The sequence below is a fragment of the Dysidea avara genome, chromosome 11 (genome assembly GCF_963678975.1).
Source record: "Dysidea avara chromosome 11, odDysAvar1.4, whole genome shotgun sequence".
Classification (NCBI taxonomy): Eukaryota; Metazoa; Porifera; class Demospongiae; order Dictyoceratida; family Dysideidae; genus Dysidea; species Dysidea avara.
Genome location: NC_089282.1, coordinates 10,084,870 through 10,106,972, shown reverse-complemented (window position 1 = coordinate 10,106,972; position 22,103 = coordinate 10,084,870). Strand labels below are relative to the sequence as shown.

Sequence of the window (22,103 nt, the reverse complement as noted above, 5' to 3'; positions counted from 1 at the left end):
CACGTGATCAATCCCCGCCACTGACTTTCCACGCAGGCGCACTCCTACATATTATTATTATTTATCTGATTTGTCAAAAAAGACAGGGTGACACCAAAAGGCAGAGCCTGTATGAGGGTGTTTCCCTAGTAGATACAAAACCAAAACCGGAGGGAACAAATACAGAGAAAACACAGCTACAAAAAAAAAAACAGGACAGATTCCACTGTGGACTTATCAGAAACATTGTGAGGATTCCATACAATGCACTGCTAAGGAAGCGTTTGTTAAACAAACCGCTTTTACCAACATATTACGCACAGAACTATCTTCTACACTGTTTTATAGTGTGACTAACGTGTTTTTTTCCGATAAATTCTCTCGACAAAGCCTCAAAGCTGCTCTTCATTTTCGTTCGCGTACGTAAGGGATACGCCCCCTTTCAACTCGAAGCGATAGGCTATTCCTGGTAGTGTACGAGGCCTGTACCGTTATTTTTCAGTTGCTAATTGCCTGAAAACCTCAAGGGAAAGGTAGTCTGAAGAAAGTCACCACACCCGTATTTCATTCCCCCGAAAAGAAACTACCTCAGAGCAAAGTTCACCCGTGCAGAAGTTTACTACAGACTTAATTTCAGTTTTACTTCTTACGTAAAAGCTGTTTTTACTGTTATTAAACGATTCTGCTCACGTGAGTGCGTACGGACAAACATGAATCAACGTAGTATCGTACGTTAAAATGAAGAAATACTCATATTGTCAAATGTGTCTTAAAATAGAGAAATAGTCATAAACACGCGGAGCTGTAGTGTAACGTGAACAGTAGAGTAGTATACTAGTCTAGGTTACTTATCCAGCGCTGGTCTCCCACAATCACTACTACTTTCTGGGAGACTTTCTTGTCGTGCTTCTCGCTAGTGGCTGAAATCACTTAGGCTGTTCTCGGGTTAGCTAATGCATAGTAGCTTTCATCTCTAGACCAGAACGCTCGGGCTGGTTTCAACCGACATCAGGGAGGCCGGCTGATAGTCCAGCATCTGGTCTTCCTGCAGACAGTTGATAGTACGTAAGTTAACCCATTTTATACTTGTGTGCTAGTGTCAGATACTCTATGCATAGAGCCCAGATAACACGGGGTATGTGGCATGAAGGATCCAGGTTTGATGCTTGCCCAGTTGCAAAGCCAACCAACTAGGCTCTAACTTTAGTTATCCTATGCCACTGCTACCAATGGTGACCATGCATGTAAGTGTTAAATGGGTAAGCAAATTTCCACTGTCTATGTCTCACCTAACGGGTGGGGCCCAGGTGAGATGACAGCCCATACTTAATCCTGTGAGACATATATACCTGTGCTGACTCAACAGCACCTCATGACTGGCCATGGTCCAGTGATTCACTAGGTATTGTATCAATGGTAGCTGAGGGCTTTGTGTGTGTATGTGTGTGCGTGCGTGTGTGTGTACCCAGCTGTTAAATGGGGACCTGCATGGTGACCTGGTGTCAACTGGGAAAGCAGCCCACCCATTTGTATATATGTACTTGGTGTTTACTGGGGAAGCAAATAGCCATCTCAAAAAATAGGTGAAGTTCAGTTGGAACTTTGGGTACCCAGACTTTTACTCACGACACATGGCACAGCCTCCTGCAGGATACTAGTCCTGTTCCAGAAGTTTTGCCTGCACTGACTCAGCATAATAACAGCAACATTTCCCTACTTAGGTGGCCTCCCCAAAGTTGGCTTCGAGTGTGGAGCTTGGCCCGAATCTGCATGGGTGGCCTGTGGATCAAGTCACGATGGGGTTGGCTTTTTTCAGCCCTTCTAGGTACTTGTCCCGATTCACTTTAGGATATTTAGCTCAAAGATTTTCGCTTAGGCTCCGAGGCTATGGGTAAACACCTTGAACATTCTCTGCCTTCTGTGTACACCCTCCAGTGCCTAACTGGTAAAGTAGATAATAACAGCATCACAGTAGTGCACAGATGTCCCAGTGCTGGTTCACTAGGTAGGCATGATTGTGTTTACAGTAGTTGAAGACTTTGCTCTTTGTGTGTGTGTGCATGCGTGTGGGTGTAGTGTGCGTGCACACTGCTTTACTTTTTTTTTCACCAGGTCTATATTAATGATCCAGGCCCCACTATCATCCTAGAGGTTTGTCTGTTTCTCTGGAGGTTGCTCATCTGGACTAAATAGACAGTGCTGTAATTAGTTGGATTATTCAACATCCACTGGCCTGGTGGGTGGACTCCATGGGGGTCAGGAGGACTGATGGACAGGTGGCGAAGAGGTGGTTGTGGTTGTAGTGTGTGTGTGTGTGTGTGTGTGTGTGTGTGTGTGTGTGTGTGTGTGTGTGTGTGTGTGTGTGTGTGTGTGTGTGTGTGTTGTATTGTGGTGTGTGTGTGTGCACGCGTGTGTTGTGTGTGTATGTGTTGTGGTGTGTGTATGCATATGTTGTGGTGTGTGTGGGTGCATGCGTGCGTGCATGTGTGAATGAGTGAGTGAGTGTGAGAGAGACAAGATTTGGCAAATTGGTTTACTGAGCATTCAATTTGCTGGATAAAAGTTTGGCACATTTGCTATATAGCCAATATCAGATGGTATACAATAGCTAAGTTATAAATTGCCAAATTTGCTAAACGTCATTCAGTCCCACCAAACCGTTGCCATTTACAGTATGTGGTATGCGTGAGGTGGCATTGAAGTCAAATCATTGGTCTTGCAATATAATGTGTAAGGATCTAAACTCAACTACTACTGTTGTTTCCTTGAATGACAGAGGAGTTCAACTGAAATTGCTATAATCTGTAAATGCAGATTATTTTTGCCAAGCAGCATAGATCGAATGCCCTTGCCCTTTGCCTTTTTTATAATGGGTTGGTTTCCACAGGATGTATTTCCATGAGTAACAAAAAAGCGTTAATATTATGGTTTGTGAAAATACCATTATGATTCCAATCAGTTGTATCTATAGCTACATTCATCTGACGTCACGAAATATATCTCGAGAGCACTGGGTGGGAATTTGGGTGCTTACTTGTCAACCATGAAATGTAGCATTGTGGGCACCAGAAGTTTTACATGTACGATGTGTTATACCTCTATAGTGTGCAGGTATCCTGGGTTAATGATGTGACTGTGAAAATGGTAGCTAATAATTATTTGCTTTGTGTGTGTGTTACATTACTATAGTAACCAGAGTTTAGTTACCAGCAGCCCTTCATTATGGTATGACTCAGTGTTTCATATCATCACCAAGTGTGAGCTCTGTAAGGTGGGTGTGGTGAAAGATTGTTGCTATAATAACCATTATATACTGAATTTACATAGCTTGCAACTGAATGGTATGTGACATTCAATTCATAGCACAGCGCCTAGTTTACAGTGACTGCTCCAGGTAAACAAACAAGGTGTATTCACAGTGATTTTCTGTTTTTTTTTTTTCTATATAGTTGTCCACGGAATGTGAAGAAGTCTAACAATTAATTGGTTCCCTCAGCAATACGAGATTGGTGATCATGCAGTAATGCATGTAGAGTAGTACATCCTGTCGAAAATTGTATTCGGTTGGTGAGCTATTCACAAAATGTACGTGTTAATGTGGTGTGTTAAAAAGCTTTCATTGAAATAATGCATAACGTAATTGTGGGACTAGGGATTAATTGTTTTAATGGTTTTACATTTTTTAAATGAAATCTCTTAATCATGAAAATTATGTTCTATTTAAGTCAATAGTAGGCTTAGTACTAATCAAATCTTCTGTGTATCCTTCAAAAAATTTTCGTGAAAGTTTAACAAATTAAAGTTGGACCTCAAGATACATTGAGCATGAACTCTGATTCATCAGGTGTTCACAACAGGTTCTGCTAGTAATTGTGAGCAGCATGGACTAAATGGACATGTGCACATTCCACTGAGCATAGCACTAGTTGATTGCGAATGTTCATCTCTTTGTCAACCCTGGCCCTTGTGGGGGTGTGCTGTGTACCATGTCATAGCAATTTATTTTGAGTGTAGCACATGTAACGAGCAAGACTATGCAAATCAGTGTTTATGATTATGTCATATAGTCAATGTTTACATTACGAATGTATATTATGTCATATACCAGAGTAATCTGCCTGATGGAGCCACCTACTTACTAAAAAATGAAATTATTTTTTGGCTGACTGGGTTAGTTTCATTGTATATATGTGACTGAATTTTGGAAAATCACCCATATGGGCGCATTTGACACCTAAAATATTTAATGTTCAAATCACAAACTTTATAGTGCAAATCTACTTGTTACTGGTTGTAGCCCATTCTCAATACCTTAAATTACAAGAAAATTCTTGAAATATTTTTAAAATTGTACCCTGCTTTTATTAGCAACCCACTAAACTTGAAAATTCTAATTATTTCATGCGTGCCCATAAGGGTGATTTTCAAAAATTTTGACACATATATGGAAGTTTGAACAAGAAACATAGATTATTGTTTTCACATTATATACAGTGACTTTACATTGGAAGATACCAAGCAATGGGAATCTTGCATCAAAGTTCAAAATTCAAAGGTTAGTCATGCCAAGAGTTGCATTCTTCTTAAAGTATGACATCTGGTGGGAAGGGGTGCTAAAGGGTCATGAAAAATTGAGGCTATAACATTGTTACCATAGCAACATACCTTTCACAATTTAACCCAATGTATTGTGCATGGAAGTATAATATTTGCCTTTTGGAAAACATATAGTGTGTATTCTTATGTATGTATTACGTACCTTTCAGAAAAGAAAAAAATTGTCATACAGGTACATAGAGATAGTATAGTATGATGGCCATTCAGAATAGCTGACGTCCAAGTTTCACTTCTGTTCTGTTGTGTCTGACATAGTACTACATATGTACCTCTGCACACTTTTATATTGCATTACTGACAGAGTATGCTTGACTGGATTGTAATAATGTGGCAGGCATAAAAGTTTCTTGCTATACATATGTATACTAATACACTGGAAGCTAGCATCTTTGAAGTATAAATACCTGTAGAGGAGGCATTAGAATGATTGAGGTTTCTATTGCATCGTACTACTGAAGCTTTCATTGTCTCATTATCGTAGGAAATCAGGGGCGGATCTAGGATTTATAAAAGGGGGGGCTAACTCAAGGTACTAATCTCTTGGGTAGAGGTGTGAAGTTTGCATGCTGGAACTAGGGGGGTCTGGGGTAGTCTCGCGTGCCAGACGGTTTGTGTGGGGGCGGCAAATAAACCGTCTGGTCACTGTTGCACACATTCCGGGACCACTGCCGGAATGTTGGCAGAGCCAATCAAATCGCTTCGCGCACTTGATGACGAAACAAACATGAATTTTTTACATACTTATTGTGAACAACGACAAATTAGCTACGCGAATTGTACTGCACCATTCTTGTGCCAGAAAATGGGTGATTCTTGATTACAATGGGTGATTCTCGATTACAAGCAATTCTAACCAAAGTTGCGAATACCATTGGTTATAGAGAACTTAGGCCAAAGCAGTTAGAAGCGATTTCAGAATTTATTAGAGGACGAGATGTTTTTGTTGCTTTACCTACAGGCAGTGGAAAGTCGCTCTGTTATTCAATTCTTCCCCGAGCTTTTGATGCGATGCAACCTGAACAACTGCACCAGTCAGTAGCTATTGTTGTGAGCCCTTTAATATCTCTAATGAAGGATCAAGTGAGAGCAATGATGGAAAGGAACCTAACTGCAGTGTATGTTGGAGGTGCCAACAGTGATGAGGAAATAAGAAATGTGTGCGAAGGAGAGTATCAATTAGTTTACATGAGCCCAGAATCATTACTTAAAGATTCAACTTGGAGAGACATGCTGCAAAGTCCTGTGTACCAGCAGAGGCTGGTTGCATTTGTAGTAGATGAAGCCCATTGTGTTAAGAAGTGGTACGTAGCTACCATATATCAGCAGTACTGCATATTTGATGGGTCATCATGAATAAGTACAGTGGGTTTTGCATAGCTATATAGATACATTATGGTTAAACGATGCACGCATATAATATGTTTAATACTATAGTAATATGTACTAAAATATAGCCTATGCTATTTGCTTATCTGCTTATTATGTACAGGAGCTAATTTTCGAACTGAGTTTGCAAACTTGGGAGAAGTTCGCAGTTTGATTCCAGAGTATGTGCACATCATGGCTTTGACTGCAACTGCCACCACCAAATCTCGTCGAGATATTTGCAAAATACTAAGTATGAGGAATGTCAGCATCGTTGCTGTTTCACCCAATAAGCCTAATGTAAAATATACTGTGATCCAGAAACCAGGACCACTTGAAGAAGTATTTGCTCCATTAGTTGAAAAATTGAAATTGAAGAGAACAAACACAGAAAGAACAATTATATTTTGTAGGACACATGATAATACTACAGGAGGGTGTAGTGAGGTTTATCTGTACATAAGAAGCAGGTTACAAGAGGAGTTTACAGATCCCATAGGAGCTCCAGACAAAGCTAAATATCGAATGGTTGATATGTTTACATCATGTACACACCCCACAGTGAAAGAAAATATCATACAAGGATTCTGTAATCCCCAGTCAAAGTTGCGTATAGTGATTGCAACAGTGGCAGTCGGTATGGGTATTGATTGTCCAAATGTGAGGCATATTATTCACTGGGGCTCCCCGTCAGACATTGAAATGTATTTACAGGAAACAGGTCGGGGTGGTAGAGATGGCCTACCAGCTACTGCCACTCTGTAAAATATTTCTGGGGTTCAACACATTGAAGAATCAATGAAGTCGTACACTGCTAACAAAACTGAATGTAGGAGAAATCTATTGATGCAACATTTTGATGAAGTAGGTCTAGAATCTGACAATAAAGTAACTTTGTGCAAGTGTTGTGATGTGTGTGAGTTAATTTGTAACTGTAGTGATTGTACCACTTTTTAATGTAATACACAGTATCGGTATCCATCAGGTGTATGTGTTCAACTTTTGCATTTGTTCTGACATCCACTGTTTTAATGCTGTAATGTCTAACTGACGAAGCATGTTCAATTTAAAGTCTGAAAAGTTTTTGTGTGATCGTCCTTCATTCATAATAAATACCTTTGATTTTTCTGTCAACTGAAGTAGCAATTTCTTCATATCTTCTTTAGATGACTTTGTTGTGTAAGAACCACTTTCTTGTGGTACATTATTACTTCTATCAAAATTCTTTAAAACCTTTTCTGTTTTCCCAATACACTTTCCAATGCGTGTAACTGATGAATCAGCAATGTTCGAGCCAAGCCCAGACAAACAGTTCTTGCATTCTCTATTGATATGTTCCATGTGGAGATCACATGAGACGTTTCTTCCTGGCAGACCATGCATATTTACAGTCCTACTCCATTTTAGTTGCATGGCCATGCGAGGAGAGAATAGGTATTTCTCTTGGGCTAACAATACAAATGCCTCAATAGAATAATTAGTCCTTCCACTGACTTTGAAGTAAAGTAAAAAAACTTCCAGCATCGTAGGATACGTGTGCCATCAGCCTCCCGAATGGCATCTACAAACTCTAGATACAATAAACCCAGTGTTAACACCTCGCAGGCATATGAGAAAATTTTGTCCCTTTCTTCTGGTCTCTCTGTATCTTCACCATAGTTTAGATCTACATACCTGTGGTAAAATTTTATTGCATTATCATGATTAATTACGTATGTACTTTTCAACTACATTGGTAACTTCAAGTTGTAGAATGGTGTGCCTGTCATCTTTGTTGAGGGAACAACAGTCATTACTGAATAGGACACTGACTGATATGTCATCTACAGACGACATTTCAAATGCTGACATAGCAGCTGCAAGGATGTGTGCTTCAACAATAAGTGTAAAAAAATCTTCACACGCATTCATATTTCTGCTGGGGTCATTCACAACATTCCTCCGTTGTATTAAATTTCTTAACTGATACAATGTACCACCATCGCCACCTGAAGAACACTTGTACAATCTTTTCCAGATTACCTGCACACAACAGTGAGATGGGTCTACACTATAACACACATATACGCTTACACCCAAAAATGACATTTTAGCATGCCAATCTTCAGTAACACCAACAAGACCACCAAGACAATCAATTTCCCTCTCAGAATTACTGCGAATTCTATGACACCCTTTCACCCTTGCACAAGTCATTTGATCTCCACCTGCCATTAGATAATGGTGACAAAAATTAAAATACCATATCAAACATACTTATGATAATCATTAGAATTATAATGTTTATTTTTGTGTACTGTACGGAGGTCATATTAATCATTGATTCTACAATATCATACCTAGTAATACTTTTGAGAACTCATCATGAACTATTTCATCCTCTTCTCCCTCAACAAAAACTTTTTCTGTTGTTGTCACGGTTGGCACATATTTATGCAAAGATGATAGGATGTCAACCATTTCATCCAAATGTTGCTCTGACTTTAGTTCAATTCCAAGAGGTACCTATTCAATAAATTATAAGCTATGCATATAATGCATGCAAACAAAACATCCGTACCACTTCCGATCTTTGAGACATCTCAGCATAATATTCATGCGTAATGTGTCTTGCTATTCCTTTTCCAAGTTTCTTAAAATACGGGATATGCTTCATCAAAACACGAATAAATAACTGTGTATAGTTTTCAATGATTTCTTTCTTGTCATTTTGTGATGGTAATAGTTTATCAGCGATAAACACTTCAGCCTTCTCACAACTCTCACTAAATCCACTAAGGTCTATCCTATCTCTGACAGCATATGTGTGAAAAAAATGAAATGAACGTGTTTGATGATCCGATCGCATGTCTCTTGGGGTAATGTTCTTATCAATGTTGTCTCCAACCAGTTTATATGTGATCTTTTTAGGTGACAACACACTGATACTTTGTTGGGAGGTGGACTCGTCATTGGGCAACCGATCTTCATCATTACTGCAGCAACTTGTTTCAGTTAACACTGATACATCTGGACTACATATTGTACTTTCAGTAAACCTTGTTGGTGAGCATGGAGGTGTGGATTGATAAGATGTGTCTGTTTCATCAGTTTCTACATCATGACTGGATTCATCATCAATGTATTGTGTGTTGTTTGGGATTGTCTCATCAGTAGTTTCCTTTAAATGAGCACTGTTAAATGCATCAAGAGCCTCAAATGCAGGTTGTTCATTCTAAAAATATCTTCAGATACAACAAATGTGTATAGTGATATTGTAATTACCTCAGAAGCAACCATAGAGTTTACAATAGTCTCTTTCCATTCAACAACTTCCTTGTCAAATGTTTCACCAACGTGATCAAGGTAGATTAAAGTACGATACCGCGATAAGCACAGAAGTAGTTTTTGAAGCCTGTCATAAACCTTAGTGAAGGGAAAAGCAAAATACTTGACATTTAATACAACAATACACATTTACAATACTATTACCACAGTTTATACCTGTTTTCCACTGTGACCACTGTGTAACACTAGGGAGATAATACGTTGAAGAGCATTCATGTGAATGTTCCGGTGTCGTAATAGAACACCAGTACAAACACCAAACACAACAACATCAGACACACAGTTGCTTTTTCTCTGTATATTTCTTTTCTTACGTTTCACTTCTGTACATCCTTTCAAGATTGTATAAAAGGTTGGAGCAACACTCTTAACCTCTTCTGCCAGACTATTCCAGCTGAATTTTTCCAATTCTTCTATTGATGTTTCTCTTAGCATTGAATTACTCTTTTTAGCACACAACACAGACATTTCACACTGTATTTGTTTTACCAGCAAGTATAGCACCCTCTGTCGAATTCTGACATGCTTTAATAAATGTTTGGCAATACTGATTGGCTTTTTTTGGTTAGACTTCTGGCAATCCTTTTGAATCCTGATTTCTTTGTCATAACATGACAGTGAGTGCGTTTTGCACTTTTAACCAATACCTGATGTAGTCAATTCAAGGACTGTGTAATAGTCAAAATCATTACTTACCGCCACAGCTGGAGAAGTATCTGAGGGCTGAATTGTAGCAATCTTACGTCGCATTGGTGAGTCCAATTGACATCGTCTCTTTGGTGTTTCTAGTCCACATTGCAAGCCTGCAGTGGTTGCTGATCGTTTCCTTTGAGGTGTTAAGCTCAAGGAACTGTGCATACCAATATCAGCTTCTTCATTGCTATAAACAGAACATTACATATTTGTAGCTAGACTGTAACTACCAGTGCACCCAGAGATGGGCATCTGGCTAATATGGTAAGGCATGCATCTCAGTACTATGGCATACAAATTAAAAACAAATAACTTTGTAAGTACTTTAAATTTATTCCAAGTCTTTCTTTCAGCATATCCAGGTGGTACTTAATGGTTGATTTCGTTTTTGATAAATCGTCCTCTAGCCTTTTCAAGTTCTCCACTTTTCTAACACAAGGCTTACAAAGGAAAGAGTCCGGGCTGGAAAAGATTTTGGGCAAGGTTGAACTGTTGAGGCAAAGCTTTAATAAAGTTTCAGCTACTTCTTGAAGTCGATCTAACCGTCGCCTCTGATCTGCTCGTAGGGATTTAGCACACAACAAACACGCCATTTCAAACGTGCCAAAATGATGCAATTCGATTAGATTCCAGCAATTTAATTGCATTCCTGGTGATCACGGAAGGTGTGCAACAGTGACCAGACGGTTTATTTGCCGCCCCCACACAAACCGTCTGGCACACGAGACTAGGTCTGGGGGCATGCCCCCCCAGGAAAAATTTGAAAAATAGATGCTAAAATACTGCAATTTGGAGACATTTCCACATAAAATTCATACCTGTAGATACTTTATATACTACCTTTAGATTATAAGTATGGCTCTCTGAAGCATTTTGCTAATGGAAAAGTTTGGGTAGGTACAGACAACCAAGTACATGATGCACCCCTCTCACAATTGCACAACACTGAATAGGTGCATGTTAGAATAAGAATGTTGAAAGTGGAAAATTTTGAAATTTGAACAACACAAGATTGAATCTGAGAGCATTTTCAATGGAAATTGTGTACCTGTTGCCATACATATTAACTACACAAGTAGATGAATGGAGCCCTTTAAACAGACCAATGCACTTCATTGTATGTATAGGTGCAGGCAGATTTGAAAAATTCCATAACAGAACCAACTACATGTTTCCAGTGAATGTTCTATTAGAGTAGTTAGCTGACTGCTCTATTAGAGTATCGCGATCTTGTACTCCTCCAATGCTGATCCGGGTCCTTGTTGCATAAACTTTAGTATAAATCCACTGATAATACCTTGGAAAGATGTTTATAAGGTGGTTTTATGAGTATTTGTATTATTAGTGATCATATAATTATGCTAAGACTATAATACTCAGCGTATTGATCAAGTAAAGCCTAAATATGAAGGGGGGGGGGGGGGCTTCAACCCCCAAAGCCCCCCCCCCCTGGAAATGGTGGGTGAAATTTGTTAGCCACAACTTTCTTAGTGCCACTTGACCAGTAATGAGACTCTGGACATCGAAGCAAACTCTGGATACCATTTTCTAACATAATTTGTTCTCCTTTGTGGCCAATACTTTTAATGTGTATTTTTCTTTAACTCTGTCCTAGCACACGTTGCATCTTTGTACATAGCTCAGCGTTAATGGGTTAAACATGTAGTACACGCTTACATACGTAGATGTGATAATTATACCAACTGTCTACTAATTGTTGTGAGGTAGCACTACTCTAATTGGATTGAGCTACTGCCATGTACGCTTTATTCAGTATATATATTTCTTTTCCATACAGTGTGTTTTTGTGACAAACTGAAACACTCCAACTTATGGAAGTTCTGCATTTATCTTGGTGAGCTGGTACAAAACATATACAGACATGCAGTGTACCGTGATTGTATATTTTGCAGGTTTTACCCAGTTATGAGTTGCCAGGACTGTACATTTTTCATTGCTGTATAATATCATTTGTTTATGTTATGTGAACAAAGAATAATGCTTTCTTCATCATTATAAACGGTCTGAAGGAATGGGGTGATGTTTGGGACATTTATTAACATATACGTAGGAATTATCTTAACGCTAGACCACATATAACTCACTAACTCAGTGAGACCATATACTAGCCTGTACATATTTTGCAACCCTTATTACTATATAGTACATGTAATGTATTATATGGCCAAATGATCTTGCTGCTGCATATTACTGTATTATTACATGCAAACACGTAAAAGATGTTGCCTTCAGCATGCAGACATGATCTGAGACATTGCTATACATATTACTAGCCAAAAAAAATAGCTATAGATTTATAGTATATGAATGTCAAAACCGTTGTAATTAAATACTCTCTAATAATAAATACAATTAAATACTTTCTAATAATAAATACATTATATTACATACACATGTATGCGTAGCTAGTCACATTATAAATATATGACAAAAATCCTTACAACATAATTATATAGTGACCGGATTTGCAAAAAGATATCTTTTTCACACATAAAATTTGACCCATTTTTTAACTTCAAAGCTTCATAACTTTTTAAATCAAGCTAAAGTATCAGACTGCATTTTGAAACTAAGAGCAAGTACAATCAGACAAATGTTACACCATTCTGTTTGCTGACATGTAAAATGTGTGGAAAAGGTACCTTTTCACAAATTCAGTCATGCCTGTCATTGATAATAATTGTTGCAATATACTATGCTATGTACATACACTGATCAAGACTCTCAGATTTCACATTTCTTTCTGTTGTGCTTCTGCTCCATTTTAAAAGTTAGTAATTATTAAGATCATAATATGCTAAATACTTTTAACAATAGTATTACATTTCACATAATTATAGTACAGTACAAACACAAGAGGAACCTACACAGTTATAGGTACAATTATCATCTTAAGGTATATCAATTCAATGATTGTTCTATTGGAGTATTTAACTGATCTATCGCAGAATGCAATTCCTGAAGTGGGAAGAGATTCCATCATTGTGTTGAATTTTCTTGTTGACATGTTACATGTATGAATGGATATGTATATGCCATATAAGTGTATGAGCTGAGAGACTGATTAAATCTATGACATTAAATATGATTCAAATAATAGGTACTCAAACATAAAAACAAATTCAACCTTTTCCTTTTTAAATGGTAAACGCAAACTTAACCCTAATGCACCACCCATAACACAGTAGCCCAGTACTTACCCTTTTCTGTAGTGGTCAACAGGCTCAACACATTAGCAACAGATTGGTGGACACAAGATCACATTATATGTATATACATCCTGCATATATTGGTGCTGCATGTGTTTTAGTCGGTAAAGTGTACATACCAAATTATAGAGAAAATACATTCCTACATGAATGTTACTAGTAACTAAGCTACTAACTGCTGCTTCACCATTACCAACTAACCCAATACAGTCAAAATAATTATAGTAAATGTGAACAAAAAAATCAAACACAAATGTACACAGTAGGCCTGGGGAAAAGGTTAAAACCTCCACAGCTTCAAAATATATATTGGTATGTAAATTCAGCTGCAAAGCCAAGCAGTTCTCCTTGTAGTTATATAGCAGCTGCTATGGACGTAATTTTAGTACATTTGTATTCTATACAGCTGTTTAGGACCTGCATTGCAACTGAAGCATTATGTTTATCAGTGTATACTGACTGATTATACATTAATCATTGGCATGACTTTAATAAAGTAAAGCTTCAAACTTTTGGAAGATTTACCACAAGAAGCTTTGTAGAGTAAAATTTTACTCTCAATATAATCTAATCAAAAACAGCCAAGCTGTAAAAAAAGGTGCGGCCCCCAAAAAGGCCATGGTGAAAAAAGATGTGAAATCCAAGGTGGCGGCCAAGAAATGGCTGTGATGGTAGGTTAATGGTTACATTTTAATAACAACAATTCAGGTGAATTTGGTGCCAAGACCAAGCGGCACAAAATTCACCTGAATTGTCGTTATTAAAATGTAACCATTAACCTACCATCACAGCCATTTCTTGGCCGCCACCTTGGATTTCACATCTTTTTTCACCATGGCCTTTTTGGGGGCCGCACCTTTTTTTACAGCTTGGCTGTTTTCGATTAGATATCACTTCTTTTTGTATTTGTATACTGCAAAGCCGGCCTATGGCTGGCTTTGGGGCTTTTTTAACCCATGTGTTTTTTTCTTTACTACAGGAAGAAGAAAAGAACTTAAAGAAGACTTTTAGTACTTCAATTATTTTTGATTTCATTAGTAATTATACAAATTATATACATATATTTATTAAATGCCCATTATTCCCCACAGGATATTCTACTGGGTGACTTGAAATTTAGCTGAACTATATACAGGATGGTTTCTTTGTAGCTGAACTCTCTACAAGGTAACCTCTTCTAGCTGGTCTCTCTACAGGGTATTTTGTTTCTAGCTGAACTCTCTACAGGTGATTTGTTTGCAGCTAAACTCTCTACATGGTGGTGTCTTTGTAGCCGAACTCTCTACATGATGGTTTCTTTGTAGCTGAACTCTCTATAAGGTGACTTCGTCTAGCTGAACTCTCTACAGGGTGATTTTTTGTAGCTGAACTCTCTGTAGGGTGATTTGTTTGCAGCTGAACTCTCTACATGATGGTTTCTTTGTAGCTGAACTCTCTACAAGGTGACTTCGTCCAGCTGATCTCTCTACGGGGTGATTTGTTTCTAGCTGAACTCTCTACAGGTGATTTGTTTGCAGCTAAACTCTCTACTAGGTGGTTTCTTTGTAGCTGAACTCTCTACATGATGGTTTCTTTGTAGCTGAACTCTCTACAAGGTAACTTCTTCTCTACAGGGTGATTTGTTGTAGTTGAATTCTCTACAAGGTAGTTTGTATGAGGCTGAACTCTCTACATGGCGGTTTCTTTGTAGCTGAACTCTCTACAGAGTGATTTGTTTGCAGCTGAACTCTCTACATGATGGTTTCTTTGTAACTGAACACTCTACAAGGTGACTTCTTCTAGCTGATCTTTCTACAGGGTGAATTGTTGTAGCTGAACTATCTACAAGGTAACTTCTTCTAGCTGATCTCTATACAGGGTAATTTGTTTGTAGTTGAATTCTGTACAGGTAGTTTCTTTGTAGCTGAACTCTGTACATGATGGTTTCTTTGTAGCTGAACTCTTTACAAGGTGACTTCTTCTAGCTGAACTCTCTACGGGGTAATTTCTTTGTAGCTGAACTCTCTATATAATGGTTTCTTTGTAACTGAACTCTCTACAAGGTAACTTCTTCTAGCTGATCTTTCTACTGGGTGATTTGTTTGCAGCTGAACTCTCTACATGGTGGTTTCTTTGTTGCTGATCTCTCTACAGGGTAATTTGTTTGTAACTGAACTCTGTACAAGTGCGTTTTTGTGGGTGATCTCACTGCAGGTTGATTTGTTTGTAGCTGAACTCACTAAAGGGTGATTTTGCTTGTATATAGCTGAACTCCTTGCATTGTATCTAGTTTCTAGCTGATCTCTCTACAGGGTGATTTGTTTGTAGCTGATCTCTCTACAAGTTGATTTGTGTGTAGCTGATCTCTCTGCAGGTTGATTAATTTGCAGCCGATCTCTCTACAAGGTAATTTGTTTGTAGCTGAACTGTCTGTAAAGTGATTTATTTGTAGCTGATCTCTCTGCAGGTTGATTTGTTTTAGCTGAACTCTCTACAGGGTGATTTACTTGTAGCTGAACTCCTTACATTGTGTCTGGTTTCTAGCTGATCTTTCTACAGGGTGATTTGTTTGTAGCTGATGTCTCTACAAGTTGATTTGTGTGTAGCTGATCTTTCTACTGGTTGATTTGTTTGTAGCCGATCTCTCTACAAGGTAATTTGTTTGTAGCTGAACTCTGTACAAGGTGCTTTTTTGTAGGTGATTTCACTGCAGGTTGATTTGTTTGTAGCTGAACTCACTAAAGGGTGATTTGCTTGTAGCTGAACTCCTTACATTGTGTCTAGTTTCTAGCTGATCTCTCTACAGGGTGATTTGTTTGTAGTTGAACTCTCTATAAGGTGATTTGTTTGCAGCTGAACTCTCTACATGGTGGTTTCTTTGTTGCTGAACTCTCTACAGGGTGTTTTGCTTGTAGCTACTCTCTACAGGGTGATTTGTTTCTAGCTTATCTCTCTACAGGTTGATTTGTGTGTAACTGATCTCTCTACAAGCTGATTTGTTTGTAGCTGAATTCTCTGCGAAGTGTTTTGTTTGTAGCTGACCTCTCTTCAGGGTGATTTGTTTCTAGCTGATCTCTCTACAGGGTGATTTTTTTTGTAGCTGACCTCTCTTCAGGGTGATTTGTTTCTAGCTGATATCTCTACAGGGTGATTTTTTGTAGCTGACCTCTCTTCAGGGTGATTTGTTTCTAGCTGATCGCTCTACAGGTTGGTTTGCTTGTAGCTGAACTCTCTACACGGTGATTTTCTTGTAGCTGAACTCCTTACATTGTGTGTAGTTTCTAGCAGATCTCTCTACAGGGTGATTTGTTTGTAGTTGATCTCTCTATAAGTTGATTTGTGTGTAGCTGATCTCTCTGCAGGTTGATTTGTTTGTAGCCGATCTCTCTATAGGGTAATTTGTTTCTAGCTGATCTCTCTACAGGGTGTTTTTTTTGTAGCTGACCTCTCTTCAGGGTGATTTGTTTCTAGCTGATATCTCTACAGGGTGATTTTTTGTAGCTGACCTCTCTTCAGGGTGATTTGTTTCTAGCTGATCGCTCTACAGGTTGGTTTGTTTGTAGCTGAACTCTCTACACGGTGATTTGCTTGTAGCTGAACTCCTTACATTGTGTCTAGTTTCTAGCTGATCTCTCTACAGGGTGATTTGTTTGTAGCTGATCTCTCTACAAGTTGAATTGTGTGTAGCTAATCTCTCTGGAGGTTGATTTGTTTGTAGCCGATCTCTCTACAAGGTAATTTATTTGTAGCTGAACTGTCTAAAAGGTGATTTGTTTGTAGCTGATCTCTCTGCAGGTTGATTTGTTTTAGCTGAACTCTCTACAGGGTGATTTATTTGTAGCTGAACTCCTTACATTGTGTGTAGTTTCTAGCTGATCTCTCTACAGGGTGATTTGTTTGTAGTTGATCTCTCTATAAGTTGATTTGTGTGTAGCTGATCTCTCTGCAGGTTGATTTTTTTTTGTTTTAGCTGAACTCTCTACAGGCTGATTTGTTTGTAGCCGATCTCTCTACAGGGTAATTTGTTGGTAGCTGAACTCTCTACATGGTGGTTTCTTTGTTGCTGAACTCTCTACAGGGTGTTTTGCTTGTAGCTGATCTCTCTACAGGGCAATTTGTTTGTAGCTGATCTCTCTACAGGGTGATTTTTTTTGTAGCTGACCTCTCTTCAGGGTGATTTGTTTCTAGCTGATCTCTCTACAGGGTGATTTTTTGTAGCTGACCTCTCTTCAGGGTGATTTGTTTCTAGCTGATTGCTCTACAGGTTGATTTGTTTGTAGATGAACTCTCTACAGGGTAATTTACCTGTAGCTGAACTCCTTACTTTGTGTCTAGTTTGTAGCTGATCTCTCTACAGGGTGATTTTTTTGTAGCTGAACTCCTTACATTGTGTGTAGTTTCTAGCTGATCTCTCTACAGGGTGATTTGTGTGTAGCTGATCTCTCTGCAGGTTGATTTGTTTGTAGCCGATCTATCTACAGGTAATCTGTTTGTAGCTGAACTCTCTATATGGTGATTTGTTTGTAGCTGATCTCTCTGCAGGTTGATTTGTTTTAGCTGAACTCTCTACAGGTTGATTGCTTGTAGCTGAACTCCTTACATTGTGTCTAGTTTCTAGCTGATGTCTCTACAGGGTGATTTTTTTGTAGCTGAACTCTCTTCAGGGTGATTTGTTTCTAGCTGATCTCTCTACAGGTAGATTTGTGTTGATTTGTTCATTGCTGATCGCTCTAAAGGTTGATTTGTTGCAGCTGAACACCCTGCAAAGTGTTTTGTTTGTAGCTAATCACTCTAAAGGGTAATTTGTTTGTAGCTGAACTCTCTCCACAGTGACTTGTGTGTAGCTGAATTCTGTGTAACTGAATTCTCTAGAGAGTGACTTAATTGTAGCTGAATTCTCTACACAGTGCATGACTTGTTTATAGCTGAACTTTCTTCAGTGTGACTTGTAATGTTCTGAATCTCTATAGTGATATATTTGCTTAACTCTCCACATGGTGACTGTCTTCTTGCTGAACTGTCTATAAGATTAACTGTTTGCAGCTGAACTCCCTACGTGATGTAATAAAATTCTATATTGGAGTAAATAAATTAGCCGAATGCTCTATTAGGGTGACTGTTCTATTAGAGTATCTCGATCTCGCATTTGCTACACGGAGTTGGCTTTCGAATCATAACTCAGTGGTTTGTAATCCGATTCTTCTGTACTACTGCAAGAACTTTCTATGAAGATTATTCCAGATAAACACCGATTTTCAGCTCATTGCTCTAAGCGGTTTGCCTAGTAGGCGTGAAAACTAATACTTTTTTATTCATAAAAATCGATCGCGTAATTGTGACACAGGTTGGGTTTTGTGTCATATCTCCGTGGTCTTTATCTCGATTCCTTTCAAACCACCAAAAGGCACTCCTACAATGGTTACTCCATCTACATAGCAATTTTCAACTCATTCCATGTAGCGGTTTACCCTGTAGGCGTGACAACAAATCGATCTTGTTTTACGCGAATAATCGGTCATAACTCCTGAACCATTCATCGGATTTGTACCAAATTTGATGCTAGGATTCGCCTTTGGACTCCCTTTCTGTGTGCCAAATTTCAAGGCGATCAGAGTACGCGTTTGCTTGTTATAGCAATTTTTGCAAGTGTGCGAAAAGACGAAGAAAAAAAAAACGAAGAAAAAAAACGAAACTTTGGCAGCTCGTATCTCGGAAATGGCTGGAGCGATTTCCTTCAAATTTGGAATGTAGACTCCCTTGGCTGGCGGGCAACTGTGTAGCAAATTTGGTTCCAATCAGGTAAGTGATCACCGAGATACAAAGGTGTGAAAATGACGTTTTCGTTCTTCCTGTCAATATACTCACGGTGTGGCGCGCCGGCTTCTTGGGCCGCACGAAACACTATCGTGTGTCTTGATATTATAGCAAATAGCTTAACATACTATCTTCATAGTTGTCATAATACACAATATGAAAAGTTTAACAGTCTGTCGCACTCCATTTTCACATTCTCTCTATACAGGAAAAATTATCCATTTATAATTTAATACAGTTTGAATTATTACAGCTTACCAAAGTGACTTCCGTAAGTAGGTGATGACTGCTTCTGAGCTTGTCACCAAACTAGACTAAACTGAAAGGAAACAAGGAAAGCAATGTACTTCGACTAGAGGCACTTTCAATATATTTCTACAAGTACTTAAAAAAACGCAGGTTATGAAAAGTGACATGCATGGTTATAATTATGAAACCATAACACTTAGTTAATTGTTAGCAACTAAAATATTACTCGATTCACTTTTACAACGAAACCACATAACTAGAAAATCTAAAAACAATTAGACAGTATCTGGCCTACTATTATGTTGACCTAATCAAACTATGTAAGTCTGGACTTACGTACGTTAAGCACATTCCTGATGCATTAATTATTACAATCCAGTCAAACATACACTGTCTGGGTCAGACACAACAGAACAGAAGTAAAACTATTCTGACTGGCAATCCTGACTCCATTATGTTTACTCTTTTCTGAATTTTGAAAGGTAAATGTACGTATGTATTTACAACAGACATGGGGCCAAGTACATGAGTATTTATACTTAAGTACACTTAAGTACAGATTTGAAAGTACTTGTACTTTACTTAAATACTTCCTTAATTTCCCGGTGTACTTGTACTTATACTCAAGTACTTTGCTAAGTACTTGTATGTACTTGAGTACTTGTAAGTACTGCAAACATTGTGCATAGTTTGTACACAGTGGGTACTTAACAAAATTGCATGAAGGTGCATTGTACAATTCTCCTAGTGCCTTCCCTAACCTTACTATGTATCATGTAGCCACGATTAATGATGTCATAGAATTCTGGCAAATAAAAACAATGCTGCTGCTTAAGTTAGTGCATTTTAAATGTTTAAGAGAGTGAATAGTTGACAAAAACCTGAAAGTACCAACCCCACTAGGTACACTTACATACTACAATACACTGAATACAGTATATATTTTGCTACAGTAAAATGTACTTGTACTTTACTTGAGTACTTCCAGCATGTACTTGTACTTTACTTAAGTACTCTCTTGATTGTCGCCAGAGTACTTGTACTTATACTTGGAAAATTCAAAAGTACTTGTACTTTACTTAAGTACTTTCAAATGTACTTGGCCCCATGTCTGATTTACAAAATATGTTTCCAAATGCAAAATACATACTTAGATGCACAAATTATTTGTAAAAGGATAGGCTGCAACACGGTGCTATGGTAACAATGCTACACCTATAAATCAACAATTCACATGACCCTTTAGCACCCCTTCCCACCAGATGTCACACATTAAGAAGAATGTAACTGTTGATATGATTCACCTTTGAATTTAGAACTTGATGTGCAAGATTCCCATTGCTTGGTATCTTCCAATGTAAAGTCACTGTATAAAATAGAATTTAAATTTCTTGTTCAAACGTACCATGAATAAAAATTAACCCAGTCAACATTAAGCCAAAAAGAATCTGACTTCAGTATTACTACATATACATTAATAACACAAAATACACTGTAGTGTTGCCATATCTAAATACTGACTGACACAATCGGAAAACACTGATTTCTATAGTCTTGCTTACAACATATATGCTACATTCAAAATAAACTATTGTGGCATGAAAGATAGCATACGCCCACATGGTTACTGGAATACACATTAATCAAAGCCCCCGTATTCACAAACTTATTGAGATGCATTGTAATTAAATTTTTTTCACAATAAGTACCATCCTTAGCATACATGCTGCATCATGCATGAATGTGGACAGTACGTCACTCTTCAAATTTATCAAAGTCCTGGCACATGTGATGCTACAATTATAAAGAGCATGAATCAAGCAACCCTAGCACTGCAATGGTAAGACTCTGCAATGCATATAATAACTCCTAAACATTATACACACGTCGGGTATGCAGGCTGTGCCTCTACCCTGTACCTTAATCATACGTAATACCAAGGTATTAATAAAGACACAAAAAGCAGAAAATGCAATAGCAAAACTCAATACAATATTATAGTTGCACACCAGAGAAATAAGAATCACAGTAAATTGTGTCTTCAGAGTAAAGTAGGAGTACCTGAACATTCTAAGCACCTTTCACCAATTATCTACATTTAAAGTTTTCTCATATTTCATACACTTCACGATTATATACACTTTAATATCTACCACTAATACCAAAAAAAAAAAAAAAATGTAGCAGGGCCAGGGTTGACAAAGAGATGAACATTTGCAATCAACTAGTGCTATGCTCAGTGGAATGTGCACATGTCCATTTAGTCCAAGTTGCTCACAATTACTAGCAGAACCTGTTGTGAACACCTGATGAATCAGAGTTCATGCTCAATGTATCTTGAGAGGTCCAACTTTAATTTGTTAAACTTTCATGAAAATGTTTTGAAGGATACACAGAAGATTTGATTAGTACTGAGCCTACTATTTTGACTTTAATAGAACGATTAAGAGATTTCATTTTAAAAATGTAAAACCATTAAAACACTTGATCCCTAGTCCCACGATTACGTTATGCATTATTTCAATGAAAGCTTTTTAACACACAACATTAACAAATACACTTTGCGAATAGCTCACCAACTGAATAGAACTTTCCACAGGATGTACTACTCTACATGCATTACTGCATGGTGCCAAACTTTTATCCACCAAATTAAATGCTCGATAAACCAATTTGCCAAATCTTGTCTCTCTCACATTCGCTCACTCATTCACACGTACACACGCATGCATGCACCCACACACACACGCACGCATGCAGCCACACACGAATGCACACACACACGCGCACGCACGCATGCACCCACACACGCATGCACCCACACACTCACACCACAGCACACACACCGCA

At 38.1% G+C, this 22,103-nt stretch overlaps 2 protein-coding genes and 1 pseudogene across 27 annotated transcripts in view; 1 reads left to right on the top strand and 2 right to left on the bottom strand.

Annotated features, from left to right (window-relative positions):
* The first annotated feature begins 73 nt into the window (after positions 1-73).
* Positions 74-12,001, top strand: LOC136238169 (ATP-dependent DNA helicase RecQ-like). Of its 12 annotated transcripts, none has more exons than XR_010692827.1 (11): positions 74-227; positions 2,092-2,266; positions 3,169-3,250; positions 3,307-3,373; positions 3,429-3,564; positions 4,088-4,149; positions 4,474-4,534; positions 6,086-6,621; positions 6,676-6,825; positions 11,780-11,836; positions 11,895-12,001. XR_010692827.1 is itself a non-coding variant. In XM_066028517.1 (8 exons), the coding sequence occupies exons 6-8, from the start codon at positions 4,501-4,503 to the stop codon at positions 6,724-6,726; spliced, it is 621 nt and encodes a 206-aa protein (XP_065884589.1). In that variant the 5' UTR covers positions 74-227; positions 2,092-2,266; positions 3,169-3,250; positions 3,307-3,564; positions 4,088-4,149; positions 4,474-4,500; the 3' UTR covers positions 6,727-6,951. The 12 variants fall into 12 exon arrangements, 1 of the variants encoding a protein (XP_065884589.1); XR_010692829.1 differs by lacking the exon at positions 74-227 and adding exons at positions 714-1,044; positions 1,098-1,223 and having other exon boundaries at positions 3,307-3,564; XR_010692824.1 differs by having other exon boundaries at positions 3,307-3,564.
* LOC136238168 (uncharacterized) lies at positions 5,904-11,168 on the bottom strand (annotated as a pseudogene).
* Positions 12,002-12,372: 371 nt separating the features above from the next.
* The window catches only part of LOC136239422 (zinc finger MYM-type protein 1-like), a 35,450-nt gene continuing 25,719 nt past the window's right edge, over positions 12,373-22,103 (bottom strand). For 11 of the 15 annotated variants that reach the window (XR_010693456.1, XR_010693457.1, XR_010693458.1 and 8 more), the window contains 3 exons: positions 20,558-20,619; positions 19,263-19,323; positions 19,124-19,204 (listed from right to left, as the gene is read on the bottom strand). The gene's annotated coding sequence lies outside the window, so the exon portion shown is untranslated. Of the gene's footprint in view, positions 12,760-19,123; positions 19,205-19,262; positions 19,324-20,557; positions 20,620-21,829; positions 22,076-22,103 lie in introns of those variants that run through there. The other 4 variants (XM_066030161.1, XM_066030162.1, XR_010693460.1 and 1 more) reach the window with 3 other exon arrangements.